Source organism: Salvelinus fontinalis, chromosome 22 (genome assembly GCF_029448725.1).
Source record: "Salvelinus fontinalis isolate EN_2023a chromosome 22, ASM2944872v1, whole genome shotgun sequence".
In the NCBI taxonomy this organism is placed as follows: domain Eukaryota; kingdom Metazoa; phylum Chordata; class Actinopteri; order Salmoniformes; family Salmonidae; genus Salvelinus; species Salvelinus fontinalis.
Window position 1 is genome coordinate 7,506,084 of NC_074686.1, and position 15,959 is coordinate 7,522,042.

At 43.3% G+C, this 15,959-nt stretch overlaps 2 protein-coding genes and 1 long non-coding RNA gene across 3 annotated transcripts; 2 read left to right on the plus strand and 1 right to left on the minus strand.

Annotated features, from left to right (window-relative positions):
• Positions 1 to 141: 141 nt before the first annotated feature.
• Positions 142 to 2,492, minus strand: LOC129819663 (uncharacterized). The gene is made up of 2 exons (XR_008754105.1): positions 2,405 to 2,492; positions 142 to 1,843 (listed from the first exon to the last, which is right to left on the minus strand). It is a non-coding gene; the product is annotated as an uncharacterized LOC129819663 (long non-coding RNA).
• Positions 2,493 to 2,808: 316 nt separating this feature from the next.
• LOC129819660 (elongin-A-like) lies at positions 2,809 to 12,028 on the plus strand. Its single transcript, XM_055876111.1, has 12 exons — positions 2,809 to 3,069; positions 4,337 to 4,393; positions 4,890 to 5,005; positions 5,124 to 5,665; positions 5,986 to 6,320; positions 6,553 to 6,664; positions 6,905 to 7,060; positions 7,590 to 7,687; positions 7,968 to 8,148; positions 8,292 to 8,421; positions 9,427 to 9,572; positions 9,760 to 12,028. Exons 1-12 carry the CDS (start codon positions 2,809 to 2,811, stop codon positions 9,819 to 9,821), a joined length of 2,196 nt encoding a protein of 731 aa, XP_055732086.1. The 3' UTR covers positions 9,822 to 12,028.
• A 580-nt stretch (positions 12,029 to 12,608) lies between these two features.
• On the plus strand, positions 12,609 to 15,769 carry LOC129819664 (PITH domain-containing protein 1). Its single transcript, XM_055876115.1, has 6 exons — positions 12,609 to 12,955; positions 13,467 to 13,510; positions 13,628 to 13,705; positions 14,162 to 14,266; positions 14,476 to 14,584; positions 14,783 to 15,769. The coding sequence occupies exons 1-6, from the start codon at positions 12,764 to 12,766 to the stop codon at positions 14,882 to 14,884; spliced, it is 630 nt and encodes a 209-aa protein (XP_055732090.1). The 5' UTR covers positions 12,609 to 12,763; the 3' UTR covers positions 14,885 to 15,769.
• The last annotated feature ends 190 nt before the right edge of the window (positions 15,770 to 15,959 follow it).

Below are 15,959 nucleotides of genomic sequence, written 5' to 3' on the forward strand. Positions count from 1 at the left end.
TGAACGGTTGTCTCACAGTCTCTCTATTGTGTGTGTGTAAGAGGCACTGGTGCTATTTTAACAAAGTAGTGGAAAAACTTGGAGTTGTGTTATGTTGACACACCGGACATGGTAGAGATTCTATCAACAAGAAAGGATACATGCACTGACAACAATATTATTTATTTATTTTTGATTATGAACACAATCTCAAAAACCAGTATTGTAAGGGTAATAACTAATGATGGTCAAATTAATTTCATATAACATTTCTATAGGATCATAACAGTACATTATCACCAATATCATTATGATGACACAAAGATTATTAAAGGTCCAATGCAGTAAAAACATGATTTCCTGTGCTTTATATACAGTTGAAGTCGGAAGTTTACATAAACTAGTTAATGACTCCAATCTAAGTGTTTCAACCACTCCACAAATTGCTTGTTAACAAACTATAGTTTTGGCAAGTCGGTTAGGACATCTACTTTGTGCATGACAAGTCATTTTTCCAACAATTGTTTCCAGATAGATTATTTCACTGTATCACAATTCCAGTGGGTCAGAAGTTTACATCCACTAAATTGACTGTGCCTTTAAACAGCTTGGAAAATTCCAGTAAATGATGTCATGGCTTTAGAAGCTTCTGATAGGCTAATTTACATAATTTTAGTCAATTGGAGGTGTACCTGCGGATGCATTTCAAGGCCTACCTTCAAACTCAGTGTCTCTTTGCTTGACATCATGGGAAAATCAAAAGAAATCAGCCAAAACCACAGAAAAACAATTGTAGACCTCCACAAGTCTGGTTCATCCTTGGGATGGGAGCAATTTCCAAACGCCTAAAGGGTACCACGTTCCTCTGTACAAACAATAGTATGCAAGTATAAACACCATGGGATCACGCAGCCGTCATTCTGCTCAGGAAGGAGACGCGTTCTGTCTCCTAGAGATGAACGTTCTTTGGTGCGAAAAGTGCAAATCAATCCCAGAACAACAGCAAAGGACCTTGTGAAGATGCTAGAGGAAACAGGTACAAAAGTATCTATGTCCACAGTAAAACGAGTCCTATATCGACATAACCCGAAAGGCCGCTCAGCAAGGAAGAAGCCACTGCTCCATAACTGCCATAAAAAAAGCCAGACTACGGTTTGCAACTGCACATGGGGACAAAGATCGTACTTTGAGAAATGTCCTCTGGTCTGATGAAACAAATATAACTTTTTGGTCATAATGACCATCGTTATGTTTGGAGGAAAAAGGGGGAGGCTTGCAAGCCGAAGAACACCATCCAAACCGTGAAGCATGGGGGTGGCAGCATCATGTTGTGGGGGTACTTTGCTGCAGGAGGGACTGGTGCACATCATAAAAATAGGTGGCATCATGAGGAAGTAAAATTATGTGGATATATTGAAGCAACATCTCAAGACATCAGTCAGGAAGTTAAAGCTTGGTCGCAAATGGGTCTTCCAAATGGACATTGACCCCAAGCATACTTCCAAAGTTGTGGCAAAATGGCTTAAGGAAGCTGTGCCACCAGAGACTCTGGGTTCAAGCCCAGGATCTGTCGCAGCCGGCCACGACCGGGAGGTCCATGGGGCGACACACAATTGGCCTAGCGTCGTCCGAGTTAGGGAGGGTTTGGCCGGTAGGGATATTCTTGTCTCATCGCACACTAGCGACTCCTGTGGCGGGCCGGGCGCAGTGTACGCTGACAAGGTCGCTAGGTGTACGGTGTTCCCTCTGACACATTGGTGCGGCTGGCTTCCGGGTTGGATGCGCGCTGTGTTAAGAAGCAGTGCGGCTTGGTTGGGTTGTGTTTCGGAGGACGCATGGCTCTTGACCTTCCTCTCTCCCGAGCCTGTACGGGAGTTGTAGCGATGAGACAAGACAGTAACTACTAACAATTGGATACCACAAAATTGGGGAGAAAAAGGGGATAATTAAAATTAAAAAATAATGGCTTAAGGACAACAAAGTCACGGTATTTGAGTGGCCATCACAAAGCCCTGACCTCAATCCCAAAGAAAAGGTGTGAGCAGAACTGAAAAAGCGTGTGTGAGCAAGGAGGCCTACAAACCTGATTCAGTTACACTAGCTCTGTCAGGAGGAATGGGACAAAATTCACCCAACTTATTGTGGGAAGCTTGTGGAAGGCTACCCGAAACGTTTGACCCAGGTTAAACAATTTAAAGGCAATGCTACCAAATACTAATTGAGTACAGTATATACATATGAGATGGGTAATGTAGGGTATGTAAACCTTATATAAAGTGGCATTGTTTAAAGTGACATTTATTACATCCAAGTATGTTGGCAGCAGCCACTCAATGTTAGTGATGGCTGTTTAACAGTCTTATGGCCTTGAGATAAAGCTGGGCCCGAGAGACTGAAAAACAGTTTCTGATGCACCTGTACTGACCTCGACTTCTGGATGAACAGGCAGTGGCTCGGGTGGTTGTTGTCCTTGATGATCTTTTTGGCCTTCCTGTGACATCGGGTGGTGTAGGTGTCCTGGAGAGCATGTCGTTTGCACCCGGTGATGCGTTGTGCTGACCGCACCACCCTCAGGAGAGCCTTACGGTTGTGGGCGGAGCAGTTGCCGTACCAGGCGGTGATACAGCCCGATATGATGCTCTCAATTGTGCATCTGTAAAAGTTTGAGTGTTTTCGTTGACAAGCCAAATTTCTTCAGCCTCCAGAGGTTCACCACGCTGTCTGTGTGGGTGGACCATTTCAATTTGTCCGTGATGTGTACGCCGAGGAATTTAAAGCTTTCCACCTTCTCCACGAATAATTGTTTGGCCGAAATTATTTGATATTGAGATGAAAACGGCTGCATTGGATCTTTCATCCTCAAAGAGGTGTCTTGTTAATTATTTGTCAGCTGTTTTATTACGTAGTTCCGCTAATCTCCAAATCAACTGTAGGCTGAGTGAAGCAGTGGATAGGATCGCACTGACCCTATTCTGCTGTAATGAAGCAGCTTCCGGGCACAGGGCACCAGCAGTAAACATGGCGGAGGAGCTGTTGGAAGCGGTGGAGAGACTACAGTCTCGGCTCTGCGAGAACTTAGAGCCTCGCAAGGTAATAATCGAAAGGCCCAGAATGAAATGGCAAGGTTGTAGTGGATGACTTGCGCCCACTAAAATGTTTTCAAATATTGTCGCGTGAGGGGTAGTTCCGCTAATGTAGGTAGTTACTGCTTTTTCTAAGATCACGTCACGATATGTAGCTTAGCCAACTAACTGGGTTTCTTAACCATAGTTCATGTTAAGTTTAACCTAGTCCTCGAGCTACCTGCCAAGTCCGCAGAACTGTACTTTATGTCATGGAACTATTGTAGCTAACGGACATTGCCACTGCTAATAAAGTGCTAATAATGTAGCCAGCTAGCTAGTGTTAAAGAAACAACCACAAAAAGCGAAAGCGAAGCGAGGGCATGGCTAAAAGGGATCCAGTTTTTGTCAAATTAACGTCAGATTTGATTTTTCGTAGCAGGTTATGAGAATTTACGCAGCAGGTTAGAATTAACGTAGTAGGTTAGGTGGATTATGTTGTCTAGAAAAGGGGTTTAGGGTGAGTTCAAATGTAAAACATTTTAACTTTTGACATTAATTTGACAAAAACGGGATTATTTCTAGACATGACCCCACAGCGATTGTATAAACTCCACAATCGAGCAACAGCAGCACGGGCCTAGTTATTAGATTGTTGCACTTCACTCAATGGATCAGTCCAAGTTTAAGGGCAACAACAATACATTTGGTCGTAGTGCCTTACTGTGATATCGGCTGTGTCTCATTGAACAAAGCAATCCCTGCCCACACTGCCATGTCGTGGTGGGTTTTTGTCAGCTGATCAACTTTAGTAAACACAACCACCTCTCCGTATATGTGTAGTTAGCCTACCCCCACAACCCCCTTCAAATAGGCCACGACAAAAACTCGATGACTCCATGACTGTGCAATTTAGGCAAAATTGGACAACACAAATATGAATCAAGCAAAGTCTTTAAGTACTACACAGTTTGACAGCCTACCAAGTCAAACTACCAGTAGGCCTACACTTTTACACATACAGCGCACACTTTTACACAGTAGACCCATGTCATCAATACTGTGATTATGTAAATATTGTTATGTGTCTTTGTATTTCCATTCATTCAATGATCAACAACCTTGAATTAACCTGACCTTTAACAAACTATATCCTTCCCTTTGGCATACCTGAATTGTGTGCACTTTGTTAATGTGCAGACTGTTTGGCTCTTCTCAGAATCAGGCTAGCTAGGTCGATCAGTACAGAGGATGTAGTGAGCAATCTGTAAATCTTCTGTATTTCCGCTATCTAGCTCCAGAAGACCCTCAAAAGGCTGGGGGAGCTGCCTATGACTGTGGATATCCTTGTGGTAAGATTCTGGAAACAATGTATGCTCATGTCATGATTTATTCTTTCGTTAGTGCAAAAGTGAAAGTATCTCTTTCTTTAGTCTCCAAGACTGCACACATTGATTGCATTGCACCATTGTTCTTCACTCACCGCAGTGTTATTTAGAAGAGGATTCCAAGTACAGGCTCTGGTTTTGCAGCAGGAGGATGTGACCTGCTGTAGCCAGCTGCTCTACAGGAGTTGATTGTGCTGTTCAATATTGTCACGCAACCTTCAGAGCATGCTCACTTCCTTTTTATGATGGGCAATAACGATAATATGGTCTGTTTTATGTGCACTACTAAGTGTACTGGCCTGCTCACTTAACCATTAGAGTGCCTGAATCGATACAAATCACCCACGTTGCTCTCCAAACATGACCCACACGACACCAGTGTCAAAAACATAATGTACTGATAATGAGGACACCCGACTACTATCTATGGCATGCTTATATTTTGTTCTCGCCGGTGCAGGAAACTGGAGTAGGAAAAACTGTGAATTCGTTCCGGAAACATGATCTTGCTGGAGATCTTGCGAAGAGCCTTGTGGCCAAGTGGAAGAAACTGGTTCCCACCCCGTCTGCTGAAAGGTACGTTATTACTGAGTGATTGGGGGACTTCTTCTCATTCTTCTTCTTCGTCTTTTTCTCAGCGTATCGTCATCTGAAATCTACTGAAGTATAGCTTTGTTTTTGTTCTTCCTCACAGACCCGGCAACGCCAAGGACGTACGGACACATGCGCACCCTCACAGCTCCGAGGGAAGGGACGTAAGCCACAAACGTGTCCGGGAACTATCCCCGGAGGAGCCTCCTCATGTAGAGGAGGAGGATGAAGAGGAGGAGATAATGATAGAGGAGGAGGAAAGAGGCTACCGCTCCAACTACTCCCCCTCCCCCCCTCAGCACCACTACAGCCCCCCACAGCTCGGCCACGGTGGCCAGCGAGGGGGATACCAGTCTGAGGGCTACGAGAGCCCCATGGAGGAAGAGCCAGAGCCCGCGCCCAGCCTCCCTCACAAAGAGGTCCGACACACCAAACCACACAAAGAGCCTGGCAGGGAGCATCACGGTTCCCACGGCGACCGGGACGAGGAGAGGCGGCGACGTCATGCCCAGGCGAGCGATGGTGGCGGCGAAGGGAAGAAGCGCAGCGTGGAAAGGGAACCGCAGCACATTGGCAAGGCCTCCAAGCACAGTCGGCACTCCACCCCGCACGAGAGCAAGAAGGACAAGAGAGGTGGAAGTGATGGTTAGTGTGCTGCCGACTGAGTTGGCTGAGAATTTCGCTGTGACTTCTGTGTCATTATGACATTTACAGAGAGGCTGGTTCTCAAATGACAGCCTATTCCATAGATGCCTCTTTCACGCTTTGAGTCAGTGTTGGGCTGCTGGCTTGTTAATAGATGGTTTTCCAGTCATGTATTATTTATTTAACCATGTTGGATAATGAGAACCATTTTCCCATTAACCTGATCCCTAAAGATGTGGGTTTTCTCTCACCCACTTTTCTCTTTTAAAAAAACTACATCCCATTAACATCATTCCCTCTTTGTTCTCCTTAATCTCTAGGGAGGTCACGTGAGCCTAGGGACTCCCCTGTATTAGTCCAAGTGACTGAGGAGCAGGCGGAAGAGGCATTTGATACCCCCTCCATGTCGTTTGAATCCTTCCTCACATATGACGCCCCTACGCCCACTAAGAAGAAGAAGAAGCCCGGCAACAGCAGCAGTCGGCCCTCCTCCCACCACCACACACCTCCTCGACCGCCTGTCCAGCCCTCGCCTGCTGCTCCTTCCTCCTCCAAGGAGTCCAAGCCCAGCAAGGCCAACGGGAGCCGCAGCAAGAGGGCTGATCCAGCCCAGACCCCGACAGCAACGACTCCGGTGCTTGAGAAACGCCGGAAGGTAAGAACAGACCTACATTGAACTCTTCTTCTCACAAGATGCGTATGTTCAATTGGAGAATGTTGTATTTGCTGTCATATTTTTGGGGTGCTGGACAGTAAGTCCTTACAATCCACCTAACTGTATGTTTTTATTAACCAGTTGCCCTGACCCTGATCTCATTATGAGAGTCCTTGTTCTCAGGTTCTTGACTGAACTCTTTCTCTTTAATGAACTCTTTCTTTTACCTCAGGTGGTCGAGGTTGTGTCCACACTTCCTGATATCTCTCTGCCGGCCATCCAGCCTTACTACAGACCTCTGCCTTCCATTGATCTCACACCATTGTCCCCTCAGCGGCGTAAAGGTGCTTATTGTTTTTTAATGTTGGTCCTTTCACACTGTGTGGGTACGTTCTAATGTACATACTAGTGTACAACTGAGAATGCATTGGTTCATTCTATGTAGTATGGAAGTACAGTTTGTGTGTTGGACTTGTCTGGACTTTGGGGACATTTGTACATTTGCGTTTATTCTCTAGGCCTAATACATTTAGTTCTGATTGTCAGCAATTTCTCATGTTTAACTTTTGGCTTCTTTCCTGCAGGTCCTGTGTCAAATGACGCCGAGGAGGACACCGGCTTCACTGGGAGACGCTTTAACTCTAAAATGACGGTCTACTCGGGTTCAAAGACGTCCTACCTGCCCAAGATGATGAGTCTGTACGAGCAGTGCATCAGGGTGCTTCAAAACAACATTGACTGTGAGTGTTGTCTCCTAGCGACACTGTGAATGCCTTGTAAGGGCGTCGTTACCATAATGCTTAGGTTTTATTTCAGTTTCTGTTACCACATTTGGTTAATTTAGTCAAGTGTACATTTTTTGTTCATGTAGTACACCTAACATCTCTCAAAAGAGAGAAGGCAAAGGCATGGATCACTTAACCCATTTTATCATGGGCTGTTGTTCAAACACCACCAACTTAATTGTCTTGTGGATTCTTGTGGCTGCTTGTCCACTTTGATCCACTTTCACATAGTCTTAAAATTAGTTAAACCAAAACTAAGAGCAACACGTGACTTCCTCTTTAACATTACACCCACATTGAACACTGACTGTTAGTGTGCCTTACTCCTTTAAGACTTACATTTGTCTAGGTCCATGAAATGTATTCCAACCACAGCGCTGTCCATGCTATATCCACACTATCATTCTTTATCTGCGAGATACTGAACACCCTGCTGATTGTGTGAGTCTCTGTATAACAAGATGCTTACTGTATGTTTTTCCAGCAATTGATGAGGTGGGAGGTGTGCCGTTTGAGATTCTGGAACCAGTACTAGAGCGATGCACCCCAGAACAGCTTTACCGCATTGAGCAGTGCAATCAGGTAACACACACACACACACACACACAAAGTAGCGTCTCACACATGAACGCACAAACCGTCACCCAGTACGAGATGGTCAGTGAGCATGTAGTACACAAGCTGTCATACTCCGCCAAGCCATACTGTATACCAGGAACAACCTAGGTGAAGTGTGCAAACAACATTTGACTCCTAACTGTTATGCTTTGAACAACGAATGGTGTTTACTCTCCCTACTAAGTTGTAGGGTATATTTCATGTAAAAACTATATAATTTTAACACCCCCCCCCCCCCCCTCAGTGTTTTATGGAGGACTCTGATGAGCTTTGGCATCGCCACTGCCAGCGGGACTTCAAGCGTGAGACGCCCCAGGAGTACGAGTCGTGGCGGGAGATGTACTTGCGGAAGCACGACGAGCGGGAGGAGCGCCTTCGCAAGCTCACCCAGAACATCAGTTCGGCCCATGCCAACAAGCCCAAAGGTTCTTTCTCTAAATCCCATCTATGAGCTGAATTCTACTATACAGTAGTTATTACTAGGAGTTATTGTTATCATCAATGAAAGTGTACAGAGGATATTGATTTTGAGTGAGCATGTGTTTTATGTGTGTAATTTTCCTGGCAGGTCGACAGGTTAAAATGGCATTTGTGAACTCCGTCGCCAAACCTCCGCGTGATGTCCGCCGGCGACAGGAGAAGTTTGGCACCACAAGCACCTCCACTGCCAGCTCCACTGCAGCTGCAGCTCCGATCAAGTATGTGGACACTAGTGTACATAACTATCACACACTGCATAGTAGTGATTTTATTTTTTTTAACTTACATTTCCATATACAAAGACATGATTGGCTGAATGGTGACTTTATTTGCTAACATGTAATTCAGACTCTCAAACTTATTCTCAAAGGTCCACTAAATCATATTTTAATCTACAAATGGACTGTTATGATTCTATGTGAATTGTTGCAATGTCATCATGGGGAATTCTAAAGGTTAACCAAGTTCACGCAGAGGGGTTACGATTCCTAACGTACATTGAATTAAAATGCAAACTTGCCCTGACGTGTTCTGGACGTTTCGACCTTGCAGGATGACACATAGCTTCAGGGATGCCAGAGTAGCCAGAGGACCGTATGTTAAACAGAAAGGGCAAGAGAGAGAAGCCACAGATTTTCCGGTGTTCAATCTGACAACCGGGTGAGGATACAGGCTAGAAGAGCACATACAAACAGTATGGAATTTCTTTCATGTCCCCACCACCATCAAACACTTTATATTGGCACTTACATTTTCATATACACAGAAATGCTTGGCTGATTGCTCATTTACGATGATATGCACTACATCATATTTGTATCAAATCTGACCCAAATATGTTTTGTTTGAGGAATAAACAGTCATTGAGGAATGAACAGTCATAAGATATTAAAAAGGTTCAGCACAATGGAGAATGAAATGGCAGAGACATTCTGATGTGTTCTGGACGTTCCGACCTTGCAGGATGACATTGTGAAAGCTAGATGGGAAAATAAAACGAGACAGTTGTTCAATCTGAGGATATAGCAGCTAGGCTAAATGAGTAAAAAAGAGCGCATAGAAACTTTCTTGAAATGTTCCTCGCATTGCTTACTGGTTTTCCGAGTATTCAGAGACGGCGCATATAATGCCCCCCAGATTTGAAAAACACTATTAAAACTATACTGTTTATTAATTTTTCTGTACACTGATTGGATTTACCTTCCTGTTTTTTTTTTTTTTAGAATAAGGCCAGCCTTGTCGTATAGCTCTCACTCGGCTGAGCCCAGCCACTCCTCCTCTCACGACAGTCCCCCTGAGACCTCTCACTCCTCGGGCCCCAGTGGTGGGGGTGGCCCCAGCGCCAGAGACAACAAACCACAGGTCAAAAGTCAGTATCGTGTGTGTGTGTGTGTGTGTGTGTAAGAAAATAGGTTCAGATATTTCTATTAGACCCAACATGCATGTAAAACAAAAGTACTTTCCTGATTTAAAACGTGTTGACTTTAATATCTGAGAGGACATGTCTGCGTGGTTAACTTTTCTGTTTTAAAATGTCACGTCTGTTTGTCTTGCAGAAATCGCCCCCATGATGGCCAAAACTATCAAAGCTTTCAAGAACAGATTCTCCCGCCGATAGAGCTAGAGAGAGATGAATGTATGACGTGATTGAGAGGAGAGGAAGAGATTGTAGGAGCTAAGATCTTTTTAATTCAATGAATTATGGGTAATCTACAAATGCCCACCAGACATGTGCACACACATACAGTCGTGGCCAAAGTTTTGAGAATGACACAAATATACATTTTCACACAGTTTGCTGCTTCAGTGTCTTTAGATATTTTTGTCAGATGTTACTATGGAATACTGAAGTATAATTACAATCATTTCATAAGTGTCAAAGGCTTTTATTGACAATTACATGAAGTTGATGCAATGAGTCAATATTTGCAGTGTTGACCCTTCTTTTTCAAGACCTCTGCAATCCGCCCTGGCATGCTGTCAATTAACTTCTGGGACACATCCTGACTGATGGCAGCCCATTCTTGCATAATCAATGCTTGGAGTTTGTCAGAATTTGTGGGGTTTTGTTTGTCCACCCGCCTCTTGAGGATTGACCACAAGTTCTCAATGGGATTAAGGTCTGGGGAGTTTCCTGGCCATGGACCCAAAATATCGATGTTTTGTTCCCCGAGCCACTTAGTTATCACTTTTGCCTTGTGGCAAGGTGCTACATCATGCTGGAAAAGCATGCATTGTTCGTCACCAAACTGTTCCTTGGTGGTTGGGAGAAATTGCTCTCGGAGGATGTGTTGGTACCATTCTTTATTCATGGCTGTGTTATTAGGCAAAATTGTGAGTGAGCCCACTCCCTTGGCTGAGAAGCAACCCCACACATGAATGGTCTCAGGATGTTTTACTGTTGGCATGACACAGGACTGATGGTAGCACTCACCTTGTCTTGTCCGGACAAGCATTTTTCCGGATGCCCCAAACAATCAGAAAGGGGATTCATCAGAGAAAATGACTTTACCCCAGTCCTCAGCAGTCCAATCCCTGTACCTTTTGCAGAATATCAGTCTGTCCCTGATGTTTTTCCTGGAGAGAAGTGGCTTCTTTGCTGCCTTTCTTGACATCAGGCCATCCTCCAAAACTCTTCGCCCTCACTGTGCGTGCAGATGCATGCACACCTGCCGGCTGCCATTCCTGAGCAAGCTCCGTATTGGTGGTGCCCGATCCCGCAGCTGAATCAACTTTAGGAGACAGTCCTGGCGCTTGCTGGACTTTCTTGGGCGCCCTGAAGCCTTCTTCACAACAATTGAAGTTCTTGATGATCCGATAAATGGTTGATTTGGGTGCAATCTTACTGGCAGCAATATCCTTGCCTGTGAAGCTCTTTTTGTGCAAAGCAATGATGACGGCACGTGTTTCCTTGTAGGTAACCATGGTTGACAGAGGAAGAACAATGATTCCAAGAACCACCCTCCTTTTGAAGCTTCCAGCCTTGTCCTCGTCAACACTCACACCTATGTTAACGATGTCAGCTGGTCCTTTTGTGGCAGGGCTGAAATGCAGTGAAAATGTTTTTGGGGAATTCAGTTCATTTGCATGGCAAAGAGGGACTTTGCAATTCATCTGATCACTCTTCATAACATTCTGGAGTATATGCAAATTGCCATCATACAAACTGAGGCAGCAGACTTTGTGAAAATGTATATTTGTGTAATTCTCAACTTTTGGCCACGACTGTACATACACAGATTTTCTCCATTTTTATTTTAGCGTTTCTTAAATACACACACAATGATGTCCTCCATTTTTAAATGTTCCCAGATAGACCCTGGCAAACAAACACACAGACAAAATATTTAAAATGCGAAACTAGTCATTTGTTACAAGTTCATACACTACAGAGGAACTCTGACACAGACAGAACTATGCTTTATTATGGTAACTTGTCTTAACGAAAGTTGAGACATCAAATGACAGTGCTGTTACAGGCAGCATGTTTTAAGTACATTTGAATAGACCCATTTTATTCCAGTGCATCCACACCTTGTTTTCTTAATGTGTTCAGTGTTGAACCACATGTGCATCCCTACTTTTATCTGGTTCACTGTGATGAGTGAGGAATGAAGTGAGTGCGGAAAGAGGAAAACACAAAAAGGGAGAGAGAGGAAGTGATAGGACCCTGCAACTTCACTCTTATGTATTTATTTTCATCTCTGGGACCCCTGGCTCCCCCTGAACCTGGATCCAAATGGACGTGGATGAAATAGTAATTTTAATAGATTTTAATAAATGTTATATGGACATTTTCAATAAAATTGACGTTTTGCCCTCAAATATGTATTCATGGTCTATTGTGTCTTGTGTTGATGTTGAAATATAAGAGAAAAACACTGCTCAAATCTAGCAATGGAACCTGTCCACAGTGCACTGAATAAGTAGGGTACATTCTGTATTCCCAGCACTATTGAGACCATAGAGAATATGTAATTGTTAAACTTAATATTGGAATATTGTATCACTGACTGTAATAATGACTACTGAAAGAGACATGCGATGGATGTTGGGTGCAAAACAAATGAGAGCAGCTTTCCACTAGACACTGATCTAATATCAGTTATGAGTTTTACAGGTTTGTGTGCTTGGGTCATGGCATAAACTCTGTCAATTTCTATAATCTTAAAATATGATTTTTAAACCTAGCCTTAACCACACTGCTAACCTTACGCCTAACCTTAAATATCAAAAAGCACATTTTTGTTGCCAATTTTGACTGTGGAATCTGATTTTGTGGGTGTGAAAGCTAATAAACAAATAGCTAGTGGAAACCCTGTGCTTGTTCATTGGTGTTGGCCAGGCCAATCAGAGAGCACGTTGATGTTCTGCATCTGTACGTCCATCTTGGTTGGCTATTAACGTACATGTGATTTTGAAAGGTTTCCTCTACAGAATGTTGTGGAAAAGTGAAACCAGCCAGGTCCGTCTGAAACAAACAACTTAGCTAGTTAGACAGTCCGTATCATCACCAGCTAGGACGTACATTTCTCTAAAGTGCGATATTTAGTATCTGTGATGTCTGGTCACGGACATGGTGGGCACAGCCACGGCTGCTGTGAAGACGAGCACGAGCCAGCGGAACGGGGCCTGGAGTATGCACTGTATCAGCGCATTGACATCGAGAAACTGCAGTGTCTCAACGAAACAAGAGAAGGCGATGGGAAACTAGTGTTTAAACCATGGGATCAACGGACTGACAGGGAGAAGGTAATGTTGTCGACGCCTTGCGTGTATAGTAAATCTCAATGTAACCATTTTTTAGGGTGTAGAAGCCCTGAATTATCATCTGAAATTATGAAACTCAGCTGTGACAGCTGCCATTTTGGCTTGTTGGTAAAACAAACGTTGCAAAAATGTATCGCGTAATTGGCAAGGGAAATTGGTATGCAGCGATACTGCAGTTGTCAGTCAAGGCCAGATTGGATGATATAATGCGCCCTTCCAGAAGTCAATGATACACATTTACTTGTAATATTAAAAACCCATGTTGACTTGCTTTGTACACTGAACGAAATATGCAACTTACACAGGTGGTGGAACATTTTGGTGTTAGTGAACTTTTCTTTAGAGCTGATCTGGACTTCTTCCATTTAGTGAAAGCCAACTTCTCATAACCTTTCTAATGTGATGAAGGCCCACTGTTAATTTTCGCATAACTGTTATGTGATACACTTTTCTGTCTCATTAATTCTCTGGAAACGGTCTCTAACCTCTGTAGTTTGTCGAGAGTGATGCTGATGAAGAGCTCCTGTTCAACATCCCGTAAGAACCCCACCCCTCAACCCTCTTTTCATCCTTTCTTATCCTGTAATATTAACTTCAAACTTGTTTCATCATATTGTGTTTCATGCATTCTGTCACAAATCATATTTTTCTCAGGTTTACTGGAAGTGTCAAGCTGAAAGGGATAATCATCGCCGGTGAAGACGATGAATCGCATCCTGCTGAAATGAGACTGTGAGTGAGTACTGTTTCTGCCTTTCAGAAACACGTCGGGTCCTGACTGTGGTATTGCATTGAGCCAGTGTAGCATGTATAAACTCGCTCTGAGATTTGATATGATGCTTATTACTCACGACTCAACCAGGGGAGTATTAATTTATTGCAAAACGGGTCACAACAGAAAATGTTTTGCAACGAGTTTCCATTGGACAGATTCTGTTTGCTTTTGTTTGCTTTCGTTTGGTTCATAGTGAATACACCCCCTGCTCTGGGCAAACTGAAAGAGCAAGTAGCTAACGTATTGCTCTGTCAGTGACATTTGACTCACTCTTCACACAGTGAGACAAGACAGCTAGTGACAATTAGCTAGCTTCTGCTACATTGGCATGGAACTACATTTATTTATTGTCAGCATGTGTGGTTTTGATAACTAACTGTTTGTCACTTTGTATTGTTGCATTGTCCGTGTAGGTACAAGAACATACCCCAAATGTCCTTTGATGACACAGGCAGAGAACCTGAACAAGCCTTCCGTCTCAATAGAGATCCACTGGCTCAGCTGGAATACCCAACTAAGTAAGAGCAATAGAAGCATGCACATACACTAAAAATAGTATTGTTTTCACAGAAATAATGGGGTTTGGTGACTGCTCACCCATGTACTATTTCCGAGACAACATAACAAAGCATGTGTAAAAAAATCTAATTTCAGTTTACTGTGAATAAGTACACACCCAACCTAAAACCCACTAAACGAATCAACCCTAAATGATCATTCTTTCCAGGATTGCCCGTTTCTCCAACGTTAATCACTTGTCCATTCACATATCACGGAACTTTGGGACAGAGTCCACACGGGTCTACTACATTGGGCTGAGAGGGGAGTACTCCCAGGTGAGAACAAATTAGACCCACCTCCAGTAAATTATCTGAGGCGCTGAATTTTTTTATTTGTTTCTTATCGTTCTATTGACTTGCAAAATTATGTTTCACTTATGTATCAGGCTTTACTTTGACTGTTCCATGTGGTCCATTTGTTAAATGGCAAAACCCCTCACCTCTATCTCATCTGTTTTGCGTTCTTCCTCCCAGGCTCACAGACATGAAGTGACTATCTGCAACTACGAGGCGTCCGCTAACCCTGCAGACCATAAAGTCGACAGCATCATCCCACAAACAAATTTCATCTCCTGAGAGAAAGTAGGGGTGGGAAAGTTGCATTGACAGATATGGGTCAAAAGGAAGTGGTGATGGATACTTAGGCCTGCTGGGTGAACTTTGTTATTGGAGGTCAGGTATGAGTAATACTGAATATCAGTGTCTAATCTGGATTTGCTCAGTTGTTGCACTTATTGTACCACAAAGAGTGGAGGCTGAAAGAAGTGAGTCAATTTTCATTTGGGTAATGAATACATTTAACGCCACTCACTGGTAATGCTGTGATAAAGCGTCAAAAGCTTCAGTGCTTTTATCTAAAATATCTGGAGACTGTGCCACCTAGTGGTTTGTTGTAATATGACAACTTGTCTCAGCAAAACTGGAATGACTCCAATGTCACCTGCAGTGGGAGATTACTCACATTCTTTCTCATCCAAGCTCTGAATGGTTTAGCAATAATGTGAACTTTTTGACACAATCAAAGTAGATCAGCATAACGTTTTCATTTGAATAGATTAGATTTGGGGCGGCAGCGTAGCCTAGTGGTTCGAGCGTTGGACTAGAAACCGAAAGGGTGCTGTTCTGCCCTGAACAAGGCAGTTCCTAGGCCGTCATTGAAAATAAGAATTTGTTCTTAACTGACTTACCTAGTTAAATAAAGGTACATTTTTTTTGACCCATATACCCAAGTGACTTGCACACTGCTTCCTTTGACACTCACCAAACACGAAAGCTATTTAACTCGTGATTTCATTGCATTATTAATGAGGTGTCATTGCTGCCAGTTGCTGAATGTGATTGCTTTGTGCGACGAGTTGGGAATTTGAGGAAAGTGCTGTATGCCTAGTCTAAGGAATAGAAAATGCCCTCTGCTGTTGTGTGTGTGATGTAATTATTTGACGAATAAAGTTATGTTATACATAAGAGAATAATAGTATTTTTTTAAACATTTTATTGTGAGTATAGAATCGTATTGAAATGTAGATTTTGGAGTGATAAAAGGCTACAGTATTGTTATTTGTGTTGAAAAGATGCTCTTTGGATTTGGTATAATATATTTGTTTAGTGAAAATTGCACTATCAATGGATCAATTGATGGCGTGGTGTGCAG

What these genes read in the sequence shown, in the direction of transcription:
- LOC129819660 (XM_055876111.1), top strand. Translation starts at nt 2,809, where the DNA reads ATGAAAACGGCTGCATTGGATCTTTCATCCTCAAAGAGGTGTCTTGTT. An exon ending in CCCACCCCGTCTGCTGAAAG is followed by an intron (nt 5,006 to 5,123) that starts GTACGTTATTAC and finishes TCTTCCTCACAG; the next exon opens with ACCCGGCAACGCCAAGGACG. An exon ending in GCTTCAAAACAACATTGACT is followed by an intron (nt 7,061 to 7,589) that starts GTGAGTGTTGTC and finishes ATGTTTTTCCAG; the next exon opens with CAATTGATGAGGTGGGAGGT.
- LOC129819664 (XM_055876115.1), top strand. Translation starts at nt 12,764, where the DNA reads ATGTCTGGTCACGGACATGGTGGGCACAGCCACGGCTGCTGTGAAGAC. An exon ending in AACGGACTGACAGGGAGAAG is followed by an intron (nt 12,956 to 13,466) that starts GTAATGTTGTCG and finishes TAACCTCTGTAG; the next exon opens with TTTGTCGAGAGTGATGCTGA. An exon ending in TGAGAGGGGAGTACTCCCAG is followed by an intron (nt 14,585 to 14,782) that starts GTGAGAACAAAT and finishes TCTTCCTCCCAG; the next exon opens with GCTCACAGACATGAAGTGAC.